The 20,464-nt window shown below is 53.0% G+C and overlaps 2 protein-coding genes and 1 long non-coding RNA gene across 7 annotated transcripts in view; 1 reads left to right on the top strand and 2 right to left on the bottom strand.

The window, feature by feature from the left end:
* Positions 1-254: 254 nt before the first annotated feature.
* SLC5A11 (solute carrier family 5 member 11) lies at positions 255-14,136 on the bottom strand. Its single transcript, XM_038186793.2, has 16 exons — positions 13,928-14,136; positions 11,344-11,519; positions 10,527-10,598; positions 9,723-9,827; positions 9,351-9,410; positions 8,962-9,066; positions 7,534-7,639; positions 6,628-6,708; positions 6,020-6,225; positions 5,422-5,557; positions 5,220-5,327; positions 4,681-4,831; positions 4,021-4,189; positions 3,076-3,291; positions 1,698-1,860; positions 255-593 (listed from the first exon to the last, which is right to left on the bottom strand). Exons 2-16 carry the CDS (start codon positions 11,473-11,475, stop codon positions 376-378), a joined length of 2,028 nt encoding a protein of 675 aa, XP_038042721.2. The 5' UTR covers positions 11,476-11,519; positions 13,928-14,136; the 3' UTR covers positions 255-375.
* On the top strand, positions 479-2,905 carry LOC139998741 (uncharacterized). The gene is made up of 3 exons (XR_011803590.1): positions 479-616; positions 1,725-1,846; positions 2,121-2,905. It is a non-coding gene; the product is annotated as an uncharacterized lncRNA (long non-coding RNA).
* Positions 14,137-15,873: 1,737 nt separating the features above from the next.
* The window catches only part of GRID2IP (Grid2 interacting protein), a 30,461-nt gene continuing 25,870 nt past the window's right edge, over positions 15,874-20,464 (bottom strand). For all 5 annotated transcript variants that reach the window (XM_072023871.1, XM_072023868.1, XM_038187076.2 and 2 more), the window contains 5 exons: positions 20,316-20,402; positions 19,762-19,891; positions 18,749-18,867; positions 18,168-18,332; positions 15,874-17,871 (listed from right to left, as the gene is read on the bottom strand). In XM_072023871.1, the coding sequence (XP_071879972.1) occupies positions 17,800-17,871; positions 18,168-18,332; positions 18,749-18,867; positions 19,762-19,891; positions 20,316-20,402 (573 nt within the window). In that variant the 3' untranslated portion in view covers positions 15,874-17,799. The remainder of the gene's footprint in view (positions 17,872-18,167; positions 18,333-18,748; positions 18,868-19,761; positions 19,892-20,315; positions 20,403-20,464) is intronic.

Below are 20,464 nucleotides of genomic sequence, written 5' to 3'. Positions count from 1 at the left end.
TGCGGGCAGAGGACGCCGTGCGGCGAAAGCGGTCGCGGATGCGTAAAGAGGAGCAGAATCCAGATTTCCCGAATTCTAGGTAGTGCTTTACCACACAGAGCGTCATTAAATACTTGAAATAACCAAAGCTTCCGCCCGGCTGCCTGCCGGAGCTCTTCGGGCTCATCAGGGGTCCAGTTTGGGTCTGGCTGGGACGGTGCTGAGTGCTCAGCACCTTCCAGCTCCTTGCGAGAAATAAGCTGTTAGGGAGGAGGGTCTGTCTTCTTAAATAAGATTTAGAAAGCATTATGAATTACATTAACCCTCTGCTAATTATTATCATTATTTACACCAGTTAAAATTAGTTGATCTCATCTGGAATCAAATGGCTGACTGCTATGCGAAGTAGGCCCAGAGGAAGATCCCAGCACACACAGTTATTAGCAAGTTGATGTTCAGGACATGTTTCACCAGCGGTTTCTCCTCCAAGGAAGCCATGGGAAGCTCGGGTTTAGTCGGCGCCGCGTTCTCAGAGTTTTCCGGTCTGCGCTCCATCCCGCAGAGCCACAGAAAGGTCTTCATCAGCTTCGAGTTCCTTTTGGTGTCAGTCGTGCCTACAAAGCCAGTAAATAGCGAGGTATAAATCTCACTTACAAACCAAATCCCAGGGATGTATCAGTGTGGTCCTGTACAAAGGGTGTGATGCAAAAATGCACCCTCGCTCTTTAACTGAGTACACTGGCTACACTGAAGTGTGGGAAACCCTTCAAGGAACATCTGTTTGGGGCTGCAGGATCAATTTCATTCTTCCCTGGAGGTCTGACCTCAAGTTCTGCTGCTCCCAGCATTCTAGGAAACCGTAACAGGAGAGCACACCTGAAAGCTCGGCTGTAACTGCTTGGTGCCCATCAGCTTCCTCCTGCACGTGCATGCTCTAGTCTGTTTAGGGTTACTCCACATTACACGTGTGCAAAATGATTTCTCCCAGCTTTGTTGTCGATTAGGACATACGTGACAAAATGCCAGGAAGACTGTGCTCATACACAACAAAAGTGAGATTTCCCAGCATTTAACTTACTCATTAACTAATTGATCTTTTCAATAGCTTTTTATAGATAGAGGAATACTCAGCAAAAGCTGCAGAGCTGCACAAACAGTGTCCCAAGCCTGGCAATAACAAGTGATGATAATCATTGCTGGAAAGTGCAGAATGAGTTGCTATGCATGTTTATACCTAATACCGACAAGTACAAGTTTTAAAAAATGTAAATCCTCCTTCACTGATCTGTCAAGAACTCCGCCCAGGGCTCTGGGTTCTCCCTGCTGCTAGAGTCGATCAGAAAACATCACTGAAAAACAGAAATGGAATTTCATGAAAATAATTGTGGTTTTCCTCCACCCTCCCCTTTTTCAATCAGTTCTCCTTGCAGCAGGTGCAAATAGCGCTAATCCTTAGTGCAGGACAGTGGGCAGGGCTTCCTGTATCCCATCCAGCTCCTTCTTGATTTCAAGCATATGTAATGCCATCAAGAGATGGAAAAGAAACTAAAACTAAACATTTGCTCAGGTAAAACTGTCAGGTAAAAACCTTTTAGCATACCCTGAAGATACAAAAATCCAAAGGAAGTAGTTTTAACTTTTCTTGTCTTCAGAGCCTTTACATAACGCGTAGGGTTGTTAATTGTGGATATTACTGAATATGGTGTTGGAGCACTTACATTTATTATCATTTGAACTATTTTCAGAGGCAATGCTTATATCAATCTGGAGAGTGGGACGCTCAGCTTCACACACTCCTTTTGCAGCATCAGGAGAAGTGCTGACTGCTAGGTCTTTCTTGACTGGTAGATCCCCGCGTGTGAACCAGGTAAGCCGACTTATCTGATGGCATGAAGAGTGGTGTTAAAGAAAACTGCTTTCATGGTTGTTTAAAGGACTACCTTAGCAGTACAGCAGCCTGGAGAGAGAATACTTTAAGGGGTCAAAATCTGTTCTCCTGCTCTGCTGGAGCAGGTGAACATCTAAGCTCTCAGCTGCTAACGACAGAAGCGATGGCTACTATTGGCATGCTGGTTTTAGTTTTGTCTGGAACGTGATAGCTCTCTGACGGATCACATTCTTCACTTTCTGTTACTGAACAGGAGACATTTCTGCATGGGACCGTCACTGGATGCAGACTGAGAGCAGGCCAGCGAAGGGAGCAAAAGAATGAAAAGTGCAGCCAGTGAGAAACGATTCAAAGAACTGGGGTTGTTTAGAGAAGCCAAGACAGGTGGGAGACACGATAATTTTCTTCAAATATGTAAAAGATTCATTAAAGAGGAATTTTCTCAGTATCAATGACAGGGCAGACAGGAAAGGATGAGCACAACGTGAAGCTAGAAAGATTCAGGTTGGAGATGAGGAAAAACTTCTACTGAGAAAGGCAGGTAAGCTCTCGGAACTGATCAGGCACCTCCTTGGGCATTTTCCCTCTCTGGGGACTTTGAGAGTAAGTTTGCCAGGGGTTTTTCAGAAATGTAGCGGGTTAGTTCTGTCTTGAAGCAAGAGGATGTATTGGCTGTATGATTTCTGAAGGTCCCTTCTAGTCCTCCTTTCTGCTATTTACGTTTTTCTGTAGCCTCAGTGTATCTATTAAAAATAGTCAAACTGGCACAAACCTGTTCCAGAGGAAGTGTGCTCTCTGCCCTTGATTTCTCTTTTCTGCGAGTAAAAATGGTTCCTCACTAAATTAGTAAGAGAGTTGATAAAGATGACCCAGAAGCTGGAATTTCTTGGAAAATAGAGGGAAAAAGCTAATTTGTCATGGATTAAACACACGTTTGAATTTAAGAACAGCTCTTTAACACCTACTGTTGACCAGTTTCCAGGATGGGACTCTGGATTTACGGGACCAAAACCTTAAATGGCAAGGCAGCAGAGTGCTGGAGCAAAGGAGGGATTGCTGTTACAAGTTATTGCGAGTGTTTTCACAGACATAGAATGAATGGAAACTTCCATTTCCATGTTATGTATCATCTTATTCCCATGGAAGTAACTTGGGGCATCCTGGAAACCATTTAAGAATAATGAAAGAAATCTGAGGGGTTGACGCACCATTTCTTCCGAGGGGGGTTCTGTGAGCATGCTCACGACCAGCACGGTGAGCGTGGAGATGGCAGCCAGGACCATGGAGAAGTAGAGGTAGTGCATGTACCTCACCACGCCCGGCCTGCGGTCCTGCTCCCCGCACTGGGGCTCCGGGTAGACGAAGTCCAGCACCAGTCGGATGACGCCCAGCAGCAACCCGATCACCAGGCCCCAGAACGCGCCCTAGGAAATGAGGGATATTCTTTACTGGAGCAGGAAGCATGAATCCACCCAGGACCCAGGGCTATACCCATGTTTGCAGGCTATAAGCTGGCCAGGCTTTCTCCTTGCAGATTTTTTTGGCAGGCTTCCCTCGCCTCCCTGTTCTGCTCCTGCTGTTCATCTAGGTGTGCCAGTGCTGGTACAGTAGCCTGGAGCCCCTGCTGCATGGGGACGAGTGGGTCGTGCATTTTGGTAGTGAGGGGAGGTGTAATGTCTTATGCCGAAATACTCTGAAGGGAAATATTAATCATACAAACATCCTAATGGTTGCCTTAACAGTGGGTGCTTACAACTGGTCTCCACCTAAGCAAAAGCCAGTTTGGGAAGGCTTTGCCCTGTACCCAGCACCAGTCTTTGCAGAGGAGCTGGAGGCTTTGGATTCCCGCTGCCATTCGGCTCCTTAAGTCCCCAGGCTCCTGATGCAGATCATAGGAGTGCATCTAGTAAATGGCTAGTGAGGCCCTAACACCCTGCAACCAAGTGACACGGTCATCTCACTGCTTCTGAAATGCCAGTGGAGCCTTTGAAAACCAGCAGGAATTACTGCCCCGGGCTGATGGCTCTGCAGAGGTCTGGGTGCCTTCTTTCTGCTAAGCACTAGAGGAGGAGGCTGGACTGCAGCCTGGGGCTGTGCTCTGAGCCTCTGTCTGGCCACAGAGGCGACTGCACTGAGCACAGGGGAGTTGTTACCTTTTCGTTTGCTCTTTTCCAGAAGCAACCCAGTATGAACACCATTGCCACAGGGGGCTGCAGGTAGGAGCTGATGGACTGGATGTAAATGAAGAGCTGCCCGCCCTGGCCAGCCTGCACCAGTGGGATCCACAGGATGGAGATCACAATGAGCAGCAGCACAAAGACCCTGTGCAAGAAGATGTCATTACTGGTAGCTCAGACTGTTCTTTTGCACTTGCTCAGCTTGCCGGGCTCCTGCTGAGATCTGCAACCACCAGGTCTCTGCTGTAGCCCCCTGTGCAGAACAGGGCTCTCGGCCCGTCCTCAGCTGTAGTGGATCCTTTGCACCCGCCCTGCCCAGGCTTCCCCAGACACCCCCTCCAGCTGCTTCACTCATGTCTCTGCATGTCTTTGTGCTATGGCATCTTGGGTTTGCTCCCGTAGTTTGGCTTGACCTGAGCAAGCTCCTTCCCCCCAACATCTAACAATGCAGAGTAGCTGTAATGAAAAGTGGTCTGAAATACATGGGTCATATTCTTTGTTTGTTTGTGTTTTTTTTTTTTCCCAGTTTGAAGTGGAGAAATTGATACTGGAGATACTAAATCTCCAGAGGGGCAGCAGGGTTGTGTCAAAAGGTCTCTCGAAGGCTCAGAACATGCATGCCCTGGTGCCCCGTACCTGCCAACGATCATGAGTTCCCACTCGGAACAACGAGGCCGGAATTGTTTCCAGAGGTCCATGGTGAAAATGGTGCTGGCACTATTGAAGATGGAAGTCAAGGAGGACATAAGCGCTGCTATCATCACGGACATCATCAGGCCCCGGAGTCCTGGAAACAGAAGCGTGGCCTCCCTGAGGACTCCCAAATAACCTCAGATGCAGGATGACCTTGAATTCTTTGAACTACAACAGACTTCTAAAAGTATTTTTAGCCCCAATTTTAAAATGGGTAGCAGCAGGGAGGGTTTAGCAGTTGATTCTCATTGTTAAACATCTATTTATCTTTTACCTGAATTGGTAAGAATTAGACCTCTAGACACTGGACTATCACCCATCTCTCTTGTTGCACGCTGTCCCTTGCTGCTGTTTCATCAAGCCCAATGTAACCCCCACTGAAATTATAGTCGCAGGGCATTTTCCTCTCCGGACTTTTCTCATAGACGCCTTTCGGCTGGTGCCCAGCCCACTGGTGCCAGCACAGCTGCCGGGTTCCTCACCTACAGGCAGAAGTTCTATGACCAGCTTAGGGTAAGCGATATCAGAACAGCCAGACGGGTTGCCACAGATTTTTCGACAAATTTCCGGGTCTGCGCAAGCCACCAGATCTGAAATAAGCAAAGGGGAGTGAGAAGCAGCTCCACAGAGCAGTCACTGTCATCAGTGACGGCAGAGGGAGCAGATCTCTCCTGCAGCACTTACCTGGGAAGAGAACCCGGCTGATCATGCCCGGCATTACCATCATAAAGAGGGGCAAAATTTTCAAGTAGGAGGTCATCAGGGAGCCTCCCTTGGCGTGAGAGAGGTTTTTAGCAGCAAGGGACCTCTGAACGATGACCTAAAAATTAAGAAATGCGTTTGGTGTGCTGCTCAGCAGCACTCCTCTCAGGGAAGGACAGAGCCAGAAATGAGCAAAACGAGTTAGAAGAACGCTGCAGAAACATCAGAAGGTTGCCCAGGGCTTCAATCCTGCTGGCCCTGATGTTGTCACTCGGGGTGACTGTGGTCAGACCCCTGCAAGGCTGAGAGAAGTAAAAGGCTGAAGTTCAAAAAAACCTTTACAGACTGAGATTAACACCCTCCACAAACACATTTCCCTCCTTTTTACATTAAAGTTATTCACAAAGCTTAGTTGTGCATGTCCAGTTTTGCAGACTGAGGATTGAGAGCATCAGCTTTTACTGCATTCCCGTAAGAAATAAACAGCCCAGGCTATGCTGCAAACCTTAGGTTTGTCATCAGGTTTAAACAACTGAAAACATGTTCATGAAACCAGCCAAAGGAATAAGCAGTAACCCACCTGGTCTGTACACCAGTACCAGAGGGACGGGATGGTCATTCCCACCAAAACCCCTGGCCAGGGAAGGTCGGAGTTAACAGGGTCCCGGAAAATGTGAAAAGCATCTTCCCTTGGCAAGCCGCAGCTGCTGTTTTCCTTGCGGATGCTGGGAATGGCATCAAAGTATTTCGTCTGCAAGCCTCCAAGACCGCCAACTTCAACAAAGCCTAAAACAGGTCACAAGAAGCAGTTATCATCTTCTGTGCTCCGTACTCTGCAGTTTGCTGAGGGTGATCCTCCGCAGGTATTCTTTAAGGTCAGAAGCCAGTGACTTTAACACTGGGCTGGGGACAGCATCACGCTGTAAACCTCCTGGCTAGAGAAGATGCTTGCCCATCTCTTACACTACCTCAGAACATTTTTCTTTAGGTATTTTTCATGGAGTACTTGTGCACTTTTACCACATAAAGAACTACTGTAAGATCATTTGTCTAAATTTATATTTCAGCAGGAAAATACATAGAAGGCACTTCTTGAACATCAATTAAGAAATCAGCTGTAATGACCCAGCGTCTGTGCCATGTGTTAAAGATTCTGCCGCAGTTTCACGACCCCAGGGCAACACTCACTGAAGACCATGAGAGTCACGGCGCCGATCAGCATGATGAGGGTTTGCAGCGCGTCTGTGTATATCACCGCGGCCAGGCCACCTGGGAGAAGAGAGGAGCAGCGAGCGGTGGGAAACGGGGGCTGCTCTGGGCCGGAGCCCCCGCACCTCGGCAGCGTTTTGAGAGCAGGGCAACCCCAGAGCCCTGCCGGGCGCGCTGTCACCGGCTGCCAGGCGCTTTGCCCAAGGCAGGCAGGTCAGCCCTTCCCCTGCACGGCACTTTGGCTGAAACTTCTCATGTTTTGAATCGTGATGAATCACCATTTTGGCACTAAAAAACCAAAGTCCAGTATAAGTGCTTCTACGGGAAATAGGTGGAAAAGCTCCAAGACAAAGCCCAAGCTGAATAAGGAGGAGGGAAAAAAGCAGGCGTGGGGGGGATCGTTATGAGCAACATCACAGGGTGAGCAGTGAGAAAGGAGCAACCTTTATTTGTTTGGGATTTGCTACTTCGTGCATGGCTTTGTTCCATTTGGCCACTCTTAAGCCCCAAAAGGGCACCCGAGACCGACAATGTTTTCCGCATTACACAGCTCGCTGTTATGTTAGGCCCTCATTCCTCCAAAAAGCCCAGAGGAGAACCTGTACTGGGCAAATGCCATGGGCATAACTTCCCGTAAGGAGAACCTGATGTACATCCCTATCTGGCATGGCCTTGCAAGGGGTGTTCATTTACTCTGACCTCATAATTCTCTTTTAACAGGTGAGTTACCGATTGCTTTGCAGCTCCCCATGCTCATGGCAAAACCAGACAGCATGGGAGTTCAGGACTCCTACCATAAGCGCGAGGATGCTTTGTGCGCTGCATGAACGCACTCAGCTCACTAAGCAGGACCCCAGCATTAGGATCTGAAACTCAGCCCCGTACCTGCAACAGTGTAGACAGCGGTGATTGCCAGCAGGCCCACAACAGCAATGTAGAGGTCCCAGTGCAAGGCCTGCTGAATGAAGAGGGCCCCAGCGTACATATCAACCTAGGGAACAAAGCAGTCACTGCAGCTGCTGGAGGTGGTACCGAGCCCCTCTAGGCTGGCCGAGCCAGGGAGTGGGAGCGCTCGGCCAGCTCAGCTGCATCCTTCCCCTTCTCTGCACATCCCTCTGCAGCCCCAGCTCCTGTGCACGGGACCAAGCTCCCATGTTAAGATGAGTTTAGGATCAGTGTTTGTTGTGGGGGGATGCAGTGTGAGCTACCCCAGGAGGAGCCTGCACAGCTCCTGCGTGCAGGTGCCCGGGTGGGCTGAGCTGACCCCTTCCCACTGCGGAGGAGGCAGCGAGGGGGCTGGGGAGTGCCATAGGGGCAGGAACCGAACCCCCCAGGTGCTGAGCTCCCCGGTGTCTGCTGCCAGCCCCATTGCCCTGGGCTGTGCAGTGACTTCCTCGTTGCTGGCAGGGCCCAGCCCGTGGGTGAGGGCAGCGTCCTTGGGGTGCGGTGGCCCAGCAGCCACCTTGCTCAGCAGCTACATGGAAACGCTGCCTTTTAGGATGGGCAAACCGCAGACCATAGAGTGACAGATGCATAAAAGCATCTGAACAATCCCTTTTCTCTGTCAGACATCATATCAGCAGAAATATGCACCGAAGGGGCAGTTTTTTTCTATGGGAGCACCAGAGCCTGGCCCCTGGGTGCCCGCAGGAACCCCGCAATGCATTGCCCCCCAGGGCTGCAGGCAGCGTGTGCCAGGCAGCTCGGCCCCCCCAGACCCTGCCTGCATGGGAAAAACACCCAGAGGGACTCTGCTTTTACCAGTTCACGCACTGCTGCCCTGTTAATAAACAGCCTGTGGGGTGTTGCGCAAGGGTTGGTTCAGTTATTCATTCAAGGCACTACATCAAAGAGGAGCAATAAGGCTCTGAACTCTTTTCACCTGAATGCAAACCGACTCCTACATTTATTCATCCTGCACAGAGCAGTGTTTGGTGTCTGAGCAGGAAATGAACGTGCAAAGGGAAACTGGGCAAGCAAGCCAGACGTACAAAATCTAACAACAAGTGCGTCCATCAGGTTAACTTTTCAATGGATTCCTGCTCAGGACATTGACGTGTAGTTTCCCCCTTACTGTAGCAAGCATTCAAATCCCTCCCAGAAAAAAAGAAAAAAAAAGAAAAGAAAAAAAAAGCTGTAATTCTTTTTGTGTAGCTTCTTGAAACAACTATAAACTACCTGAGGTATTTTGAAAACACTCCCTTTTCTGATACTACAGGGAAGGGGCAGTCACGGCCTCTCTCGGTCCTGCTGATCAGCGCATGTTTCTGAAGTGAGTTGAGCTCAGCCTCCTTTCATTTTTTTCCTACTTACCGATATTTTGGTGAAGATGTAGATGAACAAGTAGAGAATCGCCAGGAACACCTGAATTCTTTTGCCTCCAAAGCGCTTCTGCAGGTACTCTGGCATGGTAGTGACCTGTGCAGGAGAAACACGGAGTGAGACACGGGAGCCCCCAGCTCCATGGGAGATGTCTCAGCTCTCCCTTACGGCCGGCAGCCCGAGCACTGTGCCCAGGCAGCAGCTCCTGCCCGGCCCTTGGCCCATCACACACCGGGTCCCAGGGGCATCGGGTGCTCTGCAGCTGCCTCGCTGCTGCCAGGAGCAACGCAGCTGCAGCAGGGAATGGCCAAGCCCAGGAGCCAAGCAGGCGGTGTGAATCCCCCAACGTCATTGATGGACACAACTTCCCATTTACTTACTCCTGCCGCTATGTAAATTGGAAGGAATAGCCAGGCCAGCACCAAAACACAAAACATCCCCTGCAAAACAAATGGAAAGGAAATTCAAGGATGCTGGTCAAGGCTGTGATCAAGTGGGGGGAGTGCGCACACCCAGGGGACTTGGGGACTTCTCACGGGCCTCAGGCCACCAGCAGCTGGAGGTGACTCTGAGCTCCTGAAACGGGACTCTGAGGTTTGGGAGCTGCTCTGCCCTTGTGTGGCAGTTCCTTGGGGCTCAGGCCTTCAGGGGACCTGCCCTTAAAGCACAGAGGCAGCTGGAGGGCTGCTGTGCCATGCCGTGCCGTGCCATGCCATGCCGTGCCGTGCCGTGCCGTGCCGTGCCATACTCACGTTCCACTCGTAGGCTGTTGCAGCAATTCCTGAGGCAGCTCCTGACCCAGCCAGGCCGATGAAGTGCCCGCTCCCAACATTGCTAGCAAACAGGGATGCGCCCACCTGGGGAGAGAGGCGGGAGGTCAGGCGCGGTGCCCTCGGCTGGGCCTGGTGGTGCACAGGGAGGGAGTGGGGCAGCTCCGTGTCGCAGCACACAGGCTGGGCGGTGATGCCATTCCTGCACGCCCTGCTGCGGGACGTGAATCCTTTTCACCCTCTGCCTCCTTCGTTTGCCTACGTGCTCAGTGGCTCTGGCACCTTTCTCCAGCTCCTTTCACCACTTGCACTGTGCTGCTCATGTGGGGGCAAATTTAGGGGCAACCTGCTTCCAAACGGGTGCCCAGTCTCATGGAAGATCAGGGCAGAAGGCGGAGGGCACACCGGGAATGTCGGGCTTCCAGGTCCCTGTATTAGCACCTACTGACTCAGCGGGCCAGCCCAAATGAAGCTCCCCACCTAGCAGAGAGCAACACAACAGGGACCACCCCGTTACTGCCAGAGGTCTCCAGACAAGCCCTGAGGAAGCAGACGGGCTTGGCCAGCCGGGGGTGGCTGCCGTGGGTGCCCAGGGCTGGGGCGGGTGCCCTGCAGCAGCTCCTCTTCCTTGAACATGGAAAAACAACAGAATTGCAGCTGGGTCGTTGCAAACCATGGGAGTTACCTTTTTCTTTCTGCGTGGAGAAATACATTCTGCTTGGGCAGAATTGGTTTTTAGTCTCACTGTAACTTAGGGGCAGGCAGTATGATGACAGAGGTACTTACAGGCCACCAAACCATCTGTCCCCCGGCTAGGAAGTAGCCTTTCACGGTGCTGCGCTGCGTCTTCCACATGGACTGGGAAAGCAGAAAAGCAGAACAAAGGATCAGCATTCACTGCTGCTCGGAACAGCACCGAGCACGTGGCCGGTTCCCCGGTGGGAGAGTGTCCTGTCATCACTCCAGATCCACAAGGAAGCCAAGAATTTTGGACAAGAGCTGCGGACATCCCTAGTTATCAGGCTCAGCCAGGAGAAATGCGAGGCACTGCGTGCGTTGCTCACTGACTGTCATTCTTCAGAGATTTCAGAGGTTTTCATGTGATATCGTGGGTTACGCACTGTGTGTGAGGGCAGAAACCATTCCTCTCTGCCTTGTGACAGCCAGATTGTGCTTCTGCTATTATAAAAGTCATGCCAGAAGGACGCCTTAATTGTATATAAATATTATTTTTAATTTAAGGGATCTGCTGTCAGAACCTCACTGCCGACAGGCACAGATGATTTATAGGACAGCAATTCCTTCCCAGATAAACAAAGCGTTATTAGTAGTAATACTCGGTACTTACACAACCTCTTCCTTACAAGTGTTCTCACAACCTTAGCAAACACTGGAGCTGAAGAGCTCTCCTGCAGCGCAGGGAGGGCACTTCCTCAGGCTGAAGTGAGGGTAAGGACCTGTAAACTGCATCCTTCCCCTTGTGCAGTTGAATTCAGTGAAGTGTGGCTTGATTCAAGCCAAACTAGAATAATTCGTGGCCCAAAGAGCCACATTTTTCAGTATAACAGGGCACATACAAAAACTGTTAACGGTGTCTGCTTACCCAGAGCCCAACAGCCAGGACAAACACAAAGTACAGCACGAGGACCGCGATGTCTATGGAGTCCAGCGTCTTCTGGGGGAACACATCCCACTGGGGAGTCACGGACACTGGGGTGCTGCTGGTGGTCTCCATGGCTTCTGGTGCGGGCGGGCACTTCTTTGTCCTGATGCATGTATCTGTCAAAAAAAAAGGGTCGGGTGGTTAGGGGCAGGTGCAGGGTGGGGGCAGCACCGGGGAGGTGCCGGCTGCTTCCTGGGGTGCTCAGCGCTGGCCGGGCTGTGGGGTTGTGGGGCTGCTGGTGCCGGAGCTGTGGAGGTGGCTCCTGTGCCTGGTGCTCGTCCCCACTCACTGATCCCTCTGGTCTGTGATGTGCCAGATGCTGCCAGGGTCAGGACCCTTGGCGTGGCTGAGTTTTTACCCAGCAGAGAAATGGGCGCATTACAGAGAAGTCACTAGCTGAACAGAAAAAATCCAGGCAAGGAGGCTCATTGGGAACCAGTGTCGTTCCTCTTCCTTTCCTCCTCCTCCTCCTCTCATCCAGCCTCTACCTTGCTTTGAAAGCAGAACAGGAGGCGAATGGCAGCACCAGCAGTGGCGCAGAAAGTGAGCCTCTGGCTTTGGTGGTCACGCAGGATCCCTGTGGCCCAGCACCCTGCCCTGCTCACCCCCCCAAGGATATACAGGATTTGCTTCCTCTTACCCTGCTGAGACGAGGAGACGTCCCCTGGGCAGGGCAGACCCTGCACCCCTGCGGCACCGTCACCACCAGGACACCGGGCTCCTGCTCGTCCTCCTCCTCCCCATGCCTGCAGAGCTGCCCAGCTCCTTTGGCCACTCTTGCACTCGTAAGGTGACACTTCCAAGCTCCCCCCACCAAAAAGCTGGAAAAGGTGGGGCAAAGGGAGGCGGTGTGCCCTGCCCTGATGGCCACGCAGAGGGAGCTGTGTGGGCGCTGTGCTGCGGTGCTGCAGGGGCAGGCGAGAGGGGCGGCCGGACAAGTTCTGCCCCCGAGCGCAGCGCTCAGCGAGCACGGACAGAGGCATCCACCCCATCCCTTGGTCCTGGGTTTCACAACCTCCTCTGGCCTCACCTCTTTGTGAGCATGCAATCGCTGCTTTGAGCAGCAGCCGAGAGCTGCCCTTAACTCACCCATTGCCTGAAGAGCCGGCTGGATGCAGCCAACTGCTCCTGGCATCGTGGCACTGCCGTGTGCTCCCTGCCCAGGTGTGTGAAGGGAACGGATACACAAAAGTTCACCCCACGCACTGAGGCAATGTTGCCAGTGCACCGGTGATGGAGCTGCAGCAATTTCACAGCTGGGCAGCACTGAAAAGCTCAGGCTCTGCCCTGTGCCACTGCAAACTCATCCCCAGCACAGTCTGTATGGATGAGGACCTTGGGGCTCGTGCATTTATGGCAGTAAGGGACGAAGCATTTTTAGGGTGTCAGGCGAGGCCCTGCACTCCCATCACCCACTGCCCACAACCAGCAGGTTGTATCCTGAGACATCAGCATCCTACAGCTCACATGCCAAAGGCAGTCCAGAGCCGCGCTGTGGTCGGCTGAGAGCGGTGCCAATGCTGGGCTGAGAGCAGGACCCGCAGGACCCCGCAGAGCCCCTCCTGTGCCCTGCAAAGCACCCGGCTCCCACTGAATCCCCTTGGGGCAGTGGCCTTGCAGGGAGGCAGAGCACAGCCCATCAGACGGTCAGTGGTGCCGTACATCTTTAAGAGGCAAGGTATTCTGGCTTTTGCTGCACTTTCACTGGCATGCTCAACCTCTAACTTGGAAAAGAGAAACACAGTTTGGTGCGCCAGCCTCAGGAAGCTGCTAACCCCTCTAACACCTCCCACTTTCTCTTTTGCAGCTCTGATATTGCCATTTCTTTTCACTTCCCGTAGCAGGGCCAGGTGCTGTAGTGCAGCCAGCACCACGAGCTACCTGCGCTCAGTCTGGCACGGGGCAGGGCGCACGGACACCTCTGTGCCTTTTCCTCTGCAAGGTGTACAGTGCCTGAGCAGAGCCCTGCGGGCATTTGTCATGCCTGTCAATGAGGAAGGGACATGCAGGACATGCTCGGGTGAATTCCCAGCACCAAGGTGTGTCCGTAGGTCCCGTTTAAAGCCACGCAGGGTCCCTGACCCGGCGGTGAGCTGCAGGGCGAATGCAGTGAGCTCAGCCGCTCTGATTTCTAATTCTAACCCTGCCCAGGCCCAGTGGAAATTTTGCCTGTTTTGTGCATTCAGGTCACAGCTCGGTCTCCCTCGGTTCCTGGCACAAGCGGCAGCGCTTTCCCCGCCAGAGATTGTGAGGAAGGAACATCCGTGGCATAGAAATGCAGCCGCTGAAGCCAGCCTTTATCAATGGTCCCAGGGAGACGCAGCCCACGTGGGTGTCGAGGCACCGTCTGGACTCTATCACTCTAAATGCCGCTGTAACAGGATTTTTTAAAGCTTTTCCAAGCTCTATCCACCTTCTAAAGACACCACCGCTCGTCGGGAAGAGAGTCAGCCCCGAAGCCGCCCCAAAGCCACCCAGCACCCAGAGCTCCCCGGCACGAGGCAGAAGCCGAACGGGAACTTACTGCGCTCAGCTGGGTCTCATTCTGTTCCCTCGCGCTAGGCACCACCAAGCCTCTGCCAACTGACAGGCAGCTTAAATATTGCCAGAGAATCGGGATTTGCCAGCAGAGCTGTTAGCAGTGTCACAAGGAATGAGGAGGAATATTTATAGTCAAAGTTAAACTAATTGCCCGGTTACTCTTTCGGTCTCTCACAGCTCTGGCAAGAAGTGCCTTATTTCCACTATCAGGGCTCATGGTTCAAATTCCAGAGTGCCATCCCCTGAAGCAATCTGTGGCTCAGGAAGGGACACGTAACAATAAGAAAGTCAGTGCTGGTGTCCTTGCAGGCTGACATCCCAAGACACAGGAGGGAGCCTGCAGCTAGTCCTGGGTCTAAGTTCAACAATAATAAACTCGAGCACCCCAAAGCTCAGGGAACCAGAAGCAAAGTAGGGAAAGCGTGTCTGTAAAAGTGTCTGTGTTTTAGCTCATTGTTTCCCTCTCAGCTCACTGCTGATGGATAAAACTAAAGGGCTTTGAAACCTGTGACTAGAGATGCTTGAATTTGGTCTGCTAGAATGTGGAAACTCCAGATTTTCCTGAATTGTGCTACAACAACGCAGATCCTCAGAGGCTTCAAGCTGAGCAGCCAGGTGCCTTGCGCTACCTCCAGCCCATGCAACTTTTTTATGACTTCCAGCTCTCCCACTCTGAAGCTGAGACTTCTGTTTGTCTTTATGGCAGCTCTCACTGCCCCTGGAAAAAAAATCACAACTCACAGCAAAAATAAAATCACGACTCGCAGCACTTCAGGCTGGATGCTTAGAGGAAGCATTCAGCCATGTTCCAGCATGGCTTGGAGACGTCAGCCTGGAATTATTTCATCCCAGCCAGCCCACCAACAGGAGCTGTGAGCACATCCTCACCACGACTTTCCTAAGCTGCTTGTTCTCTTTTTGATTTATTTATTTTTTTCCATTTCTTGCAGGAAAGAGTGAAAACCCTTAAATATTCCCAAGCATGAAATGCAACCTGGGATTTCCGTGCTGGCTGTTTCACTGCCTGTGGATGGAGCCAGCCCCGCGGTGGTGGAGGAGCCGGGTCCCGGAGCAGGGCGGCTCCAGGAGTTACTGCTCCCTTCCCAAGGCCACGCTCTCCCGTGAGGACAGTGCCACGGTCAAGGCTGACTTCAGTTCTGCTAAGGATGAGCTGGAGAAGGCTGAGAGGAGAGCTTCCAGCCACTGTGTTCATTCTGGGGAAAAATGGACCAAGTGTTTGATGTTATCAAGAAGAAACAAGACAACAAGTGCGTGGCTGGATGCAGCCAGGGACCAGGCGCAGTGTGGAGGCTGCAGGGCACCGTCTCTGGTGGTTCGCAGCCCTGTGTGCAGCCAGGAGAGCAGAAAGAATGCCAGGAGGCTGCGGGCACCTGGTGTGCACATCCCCTAGCTCTGCTCAGAGCCATTTTACAGTTGCCTGTGCCATGGCCTCCAGGGAGGAGCTGCTGCTGGAGCAGGCTGCTGTAAACGAGCTAAACTACAACCAGGAAATCTGATAGGAGAGCAGCCCCTATCTATCTGCGGGTAGGGTAAAGGGAGATAAATTGCTGCAGGGACATAAACTTGTCCTCAGCCAAGGATTCCTTTACAGAGAAAAACAATTCGCTGGCTCATACGCACACTAACTACTTTCTTCTGAAGGCTGCAGAAAAAATCCATACTATTTTAAGAATTTGCTGCTCATATTCATCATGCTAGATGGAATGTGGCTCACAAACTGCTCTCTGCTGAAGTGTGGAGTTGTTTTCCTCAGGCCAGCAAGGTCAGATGCAGCAGCCCTTCTCTTGGAGGTACAGGGCCCGACACTGTGGTGTGCAGTCACAGGAGAGCCAAATGCAGAATTCCTCACACCTCCATCTGCACCTGTGGGACCAAGCGATTTTTAACAGACTGTAGATGCACGTGCAGTCAGGAGGCAGAAGGCAGTAGCTTTATTTTGGGAATAGCACATAGGCATTGGGTAGAGACTGAATTGTGAATATACAGAGTCCCGTTATCAAATAATATAGTTGTATCTCAGAAGTTCTGGTTCTTTGAAAATATTCACATAAAAATACCAAAGGGATCGGAGTTCTAACTATTCTGGAAAGTTACAACATGTAGCAAAATCTATGTACAGCACTTTCATATTTTTAATGACAGTTTCAAAATAAACTCCAGCAGTTTAAATGTTTAACATAATTATTAAAAACAAAAAAAAAAAATCAACTGAAAGCAGTGTGCAACACCCAAACTGGGGAGTGGAGCTGAGTGCGCGTTGCCCTGTCGCCACCGTCAGTGGAGAGGAGAGACCGAGACGGGCAGGGCTGGGCTCCGCCGGCACAAGGCTGGAAACTACCTGGCACTTGCAACTGTATGGGCTGAAAACGCTGTGAAAACACTTCACTTTCTACGGCAGGGTTTAAAAAATAATGAAAACCGAAGGTGTGATGGTCGTAAGGTCTCCCATAAATAATGCACCGGTTGGTGATTCTGCGCTTCAGCACAGGCTGCAGGAAGAGCTCTTGCTCTGGCATCGACGTGCAGAGGCTCACCGAGGCTGCGGCGGGCCGGGAGGTTGGAGCGTGTCGGGTTGGAAAGGCAATGGATGCATTTTGCACGGAGCAATGCCTCACAATATTAACGCACGGTAGTTCTGCTGCCGCAAAGCTCTTGGGGTGCTGCGTTGCCTGGAGGCGCATGCACTGCCCGCAGGGTGCTCTTAGCCCTTTTGTCCTGGCGACAGCTCGCAGGGAATTTAATTAATGTATAGAACAATCAGCTGTTGTTGGGAGATGGGCATGAATGCTCCTAGAGTTCCCTGGGTATATCCAGCACAAACTGGTCACATCATGCGGTGCGCCAAAGGGACTGCAAGGACCCCAGCCCCTGGCAGCGGATACCAGAGGGCACAGGAGATGTTTCTGGCTGTGCTCTGCTGTCCCTTGGGGCAGTACCCGAGGCTTCAGAGGGCTCCCTCTCATTCTGAAGCTACTAAGGATTTTGTGCTTTTCAAGGAGGCACCAAAATGCTCAGGGGTTTGTGTCTCCTGGCGAGCTCAGGTAAGTCTGGGGCTGATGACATCAAATTACCAACAAGATTTTTTATCAGCCATTGCCACACCTTTAAGCAAAGCTGATGGCCAGAAGGGCTCTGGGGCTTTCCTTGCTCTCCTGAGCAGCTGGGTACAACCAGCCTGGACCCGAGGTTGGCACCACATGGGTGTGCCATGCAAGGTGCTGTCTTTTCTCACTGCCACTGGCCGGCAGTGGCAGGCATCAGAGCCTCCGGGCCACCACCAGTGGTCTGCACCCGACCTCTGCCGCCTGCGCAGGCAGCCCCACGCCGTGCACATCCAGTGCACAGGGGCTCAAGAGGGTCACACTCATCCCCAGTGCTCCCATCCCAGCCTGATCAGCTCTGCAGATGTGAGGGGACTGCTTGGGCACGAGGGGACATCCTGCACGAGGGGCAGGGACCCTGCGCATGCACCACTGGCCATGGGGACAGGGGACAGGGGACAGGGGCAGGGATCCCACAGCTGCTGGTGCCAGGACGCAGGGCAGCAGGGTTCTACCCGGCTGTGTCTGAAGCCCTTGATTCTGCAATACACTTGAAATGGAGGATGCTAAGAAGGACGCTGTCAAACCAAGGCGGTGTTTGCCTTCCTGTGCCCGTGCCTCACCCTCGCTTCCATCTGTGGTGCCCGTTCAGTGTCCGAGCTGCCCCGGCCCCTCGGCCCGCGGCTCTGCTCGGTGGTAGCAGGCAGCAGCAGTGTATTTACAACCAAACTCAACGGGAGCAAATTGCACTTTGTTGGCAATAAATGGTTGCACCTCGCGTTGCCACGGCCTGTCACCAGGCAAGGGGGGACGTCATCCTGGGGCTGCGCTGGCTCTCACCAACCTGCACGTCAGTGAGTGCCCGCTGCGGGGAGAGAAAGCAAAGAGCAGGAGATGAGCATCAGGCAAAGGCAGCTGCTGTGGTCAGCGAGAACACGGCACCAGCACCGGCCTCTGCGCCCTTCACTGCCCCCCAAACTGCCCCATGGCACCACCTACCCAGGGAGTGTTACCCAGTTGGTGCCACCCGCCCTGGGGTGCTGCCAGCCAGCCTTTGTTAACTGGGGGCCACAGCTCCTGCTTCACCCTCCCCACTGCCGGTGTTTTGTCCCCATTTAGCAGGAAACCTCCCTCTGGCTGGCTTTGAGAAATGCAACTCACCTCAAACTTGCTCATGAATTCTGCAAAAATGCCGAAGAAAGATTCCGAAGTTGTCATTTTAGAGTCTTCCCCGAAGAAGGACAGCACCTTGCCGAATTCTTCCATGGCCTTGTGCTGCAGGTCATCCAGCGAGCGCATGGCGGGCTGGGCACTCTCCAGAAAGGACTGGGAGAGATGGCTTAAGGGAAAACAGCCGGACTGTGGGGTTAGTATGGATAATAATCGCTTCTGCTTGTGAGAGTGGCCAGGTTTCCTGCAGGAAAGGACCTGCTGCCAAGGGCCACACGTGAGGGCAGCCTGCGGCCATGCACAGCAGCACATCCCAGAAGGGGGAGATGGCCCAGAAAGCTTTCTGGCCCCATGGCAAGGGTTTCTGTCATGCAGAGGCCTGGGGGCTGGTGGCCACTACAAAGCCGTTTCCCACCCTGGCTAGGAGAGAGTAGAGTGTGGAGGTCCCCAAACTTCACCAAGTGCTGAGATGTGGGCATAGCGCTGCTGCTTACCAAGCAGGGACGATGACAACTAAATGTTGTTTTTTTTTTAAGTTGTGTTGGGGATTTGGCCCTTTTCCCGAAGGATACAGTCATCACGATTGCAAATCTGTCCTCTGCGGTAGCGGGCATGTTGTGGCAGGCCACCTGTATGTCACTGACGGTGGTGTGGAGGTCCTTGAGGTCGGCCGTCAGAGTTCTCTGGTTCACTGCAGAGCAGAGAGGAGCCAGCAGCGTTACCTGGGGCTGGCTGCCCTCCTGCCCCTAATGCGGGCAGCAAGCGGGGGCTGTGGCAGGGGTCGGGGCTGCCCGGGGACATGCAGCTCCATGCACCCTGCTCTGTGTGCTGCCTGCCCATGGGGTGCAAAGAGCAGCCGGGCCAAGTGTAAAATCCAGCTGGGAAAGTGACCTTCATCAGGGGAAGATTTACATCTCTGGGCCTGAGTTTTCTTCTTTCTTTACCCCCTGTAGCACCAATTCCCAGGGGAATTGCTCGCAACCAGGAGGCGATGGCGTGCAAGGGGAAGGCAGCCCCACGGCTTGCCTGCAGCCAGCCTGCTGGGACCCCACCACCGCACACAGATGGTAACCCTGAGATCTCGGTGACTATTTTAAAGGCAGCTAGCCAAGCTGTGTGATCCTCAGTCCGTGCAAAACCTGCGACTGGACTGTGACCCCCTAACTGCGAGGTGGTGCACGCTGCAGGCAGGAACAACGCTGGCACCAACCCCGGGGTGCTGTGCAGCGGGGATGGACAGAGACAGGGGCTGCGTGGAGCAGGATGGCTTCTGGCACTTCCTGCTTCTGCTGCTCATCGGCACTTACAGGGTACACCTGAACTCGCCACCAAACCTTCTCGTGTCAGAAGGGAGGCTCAGCACAGAGACAGCCGTGTCTGGGCACTGCTGGGTGCAGCAGCATGTCACAGCCAGGAGCACCCCTGCCACTAAGCTCGTGCCTTTCCTGCCCCCTCCTGTCACTCAGGACCATTCCCCCTGGCTCAGGTCACCGTCCTGCTTGTACCAATGCTCACGGCCAGTCCTGTACCCGTACCAAACCAGGAGGCAGTGCGGATGCTCTTGCAGATGCACTCGTTCGATTACCTTTGGCAGCGAGCGGCACTGTAGGAAGATCCTTGGCAAAGCCCAGGAGCTCTGGGAAGTGTTGGCTAAGTGATTTGGCGAGGATGTGCAGGAAGGTGGATTTCCCATCAACAGTCTTGGTTGTGTTCAGCTACAGCAAAGCAAAACAAGTTAGCAGACCCTGTGCAGAGCGGGGCTGGGAAGCACCCGGTGGGGCTGGTTGCATGGGGACTCAGCCTGCGTCCATTCCTGTTCCAACATTCAGTGTTTACGCAGCACATTACACCCAGACAGGAGGCACTGGGATGCTAAGCAGTGCCCCCACCCTGCGGTGGGCTGTATCCCTGCCCCACACACACTGCAGTGCCCCTGCTAGGATGGAGCCCACACAGGGCACTTGGGGCCAAGACCTCCAGGTCCGGTGCTGTGAGAGGCCCCTGCCCTGCCACTGGGCCCTCGCTGGGAGCTGCAGCACCCAGGGGTGCTGTAGGAGCACAGACATGATCACAGGTCACTGCAGCTCCCGGCACTGCTGCCTCCGGCACGAGGAGGAGCGCACTCCCTCCTCTCCTTACCTCGGTGAGGAAGTTGATTTTAAAGCCTGTTGTTTTGCCGGTCTTGGGCTGCCCGTTGTTCAGGTAGTTTCCCATTGCCAGCACAAACTGCAAACACAAACGGTGGTGAATGACCAGCCAGCCTCCTCCAGCACTTGCACTGCCCCATC

This window comes from Anas platyrhynchos, chromosome 15 (assembly GCF_047663525.1).
Source record: "Anas platyrhynchos isolate ZD024472 breed Pekin duck chromosome 15, IASCAAS_PekinDuck_T2T, whole genome shotgun sequence".
In the NCBI taxonomy this organism is placed as follows: domain Eukaryota; kingdom Metazoa; phylum Chordata; class Aves; order Anseriformes; family Anatidae; genus Anas; species Anas platyrhynchos.
This window is presented reverse-complemented; position numbering and strand designations above follow the sequence as displayed.

What these genes read in the sequence shown, in the direction of transcription:
- SLC5A11 (XM_038186793.2), bottom strand. Translation starts at nt 11,475, where the DNA reads ATGGAGACCACCAGCAGCACCCCAGTGTCCGTGACTCCCCAGTGGGAT. An exon ending in CAATTTACATAGCGGCAGGA is followed by an intron (nt 9,067 to 9,350) that starts GTAAGTAAATGG and finishes TCTCCTGCACAG; the next exon opens with GTCACTACCATGCCAGAGTA. An exon ending in GAACTCATGATCGTTGGCAG is followed by an intron (nt 4,190 to 4,680) that starts GTACGGGGCACC and finishes CTTCTTGCACAG; the next exon opens with GGTCTTTGTGCTGCTGCTCA.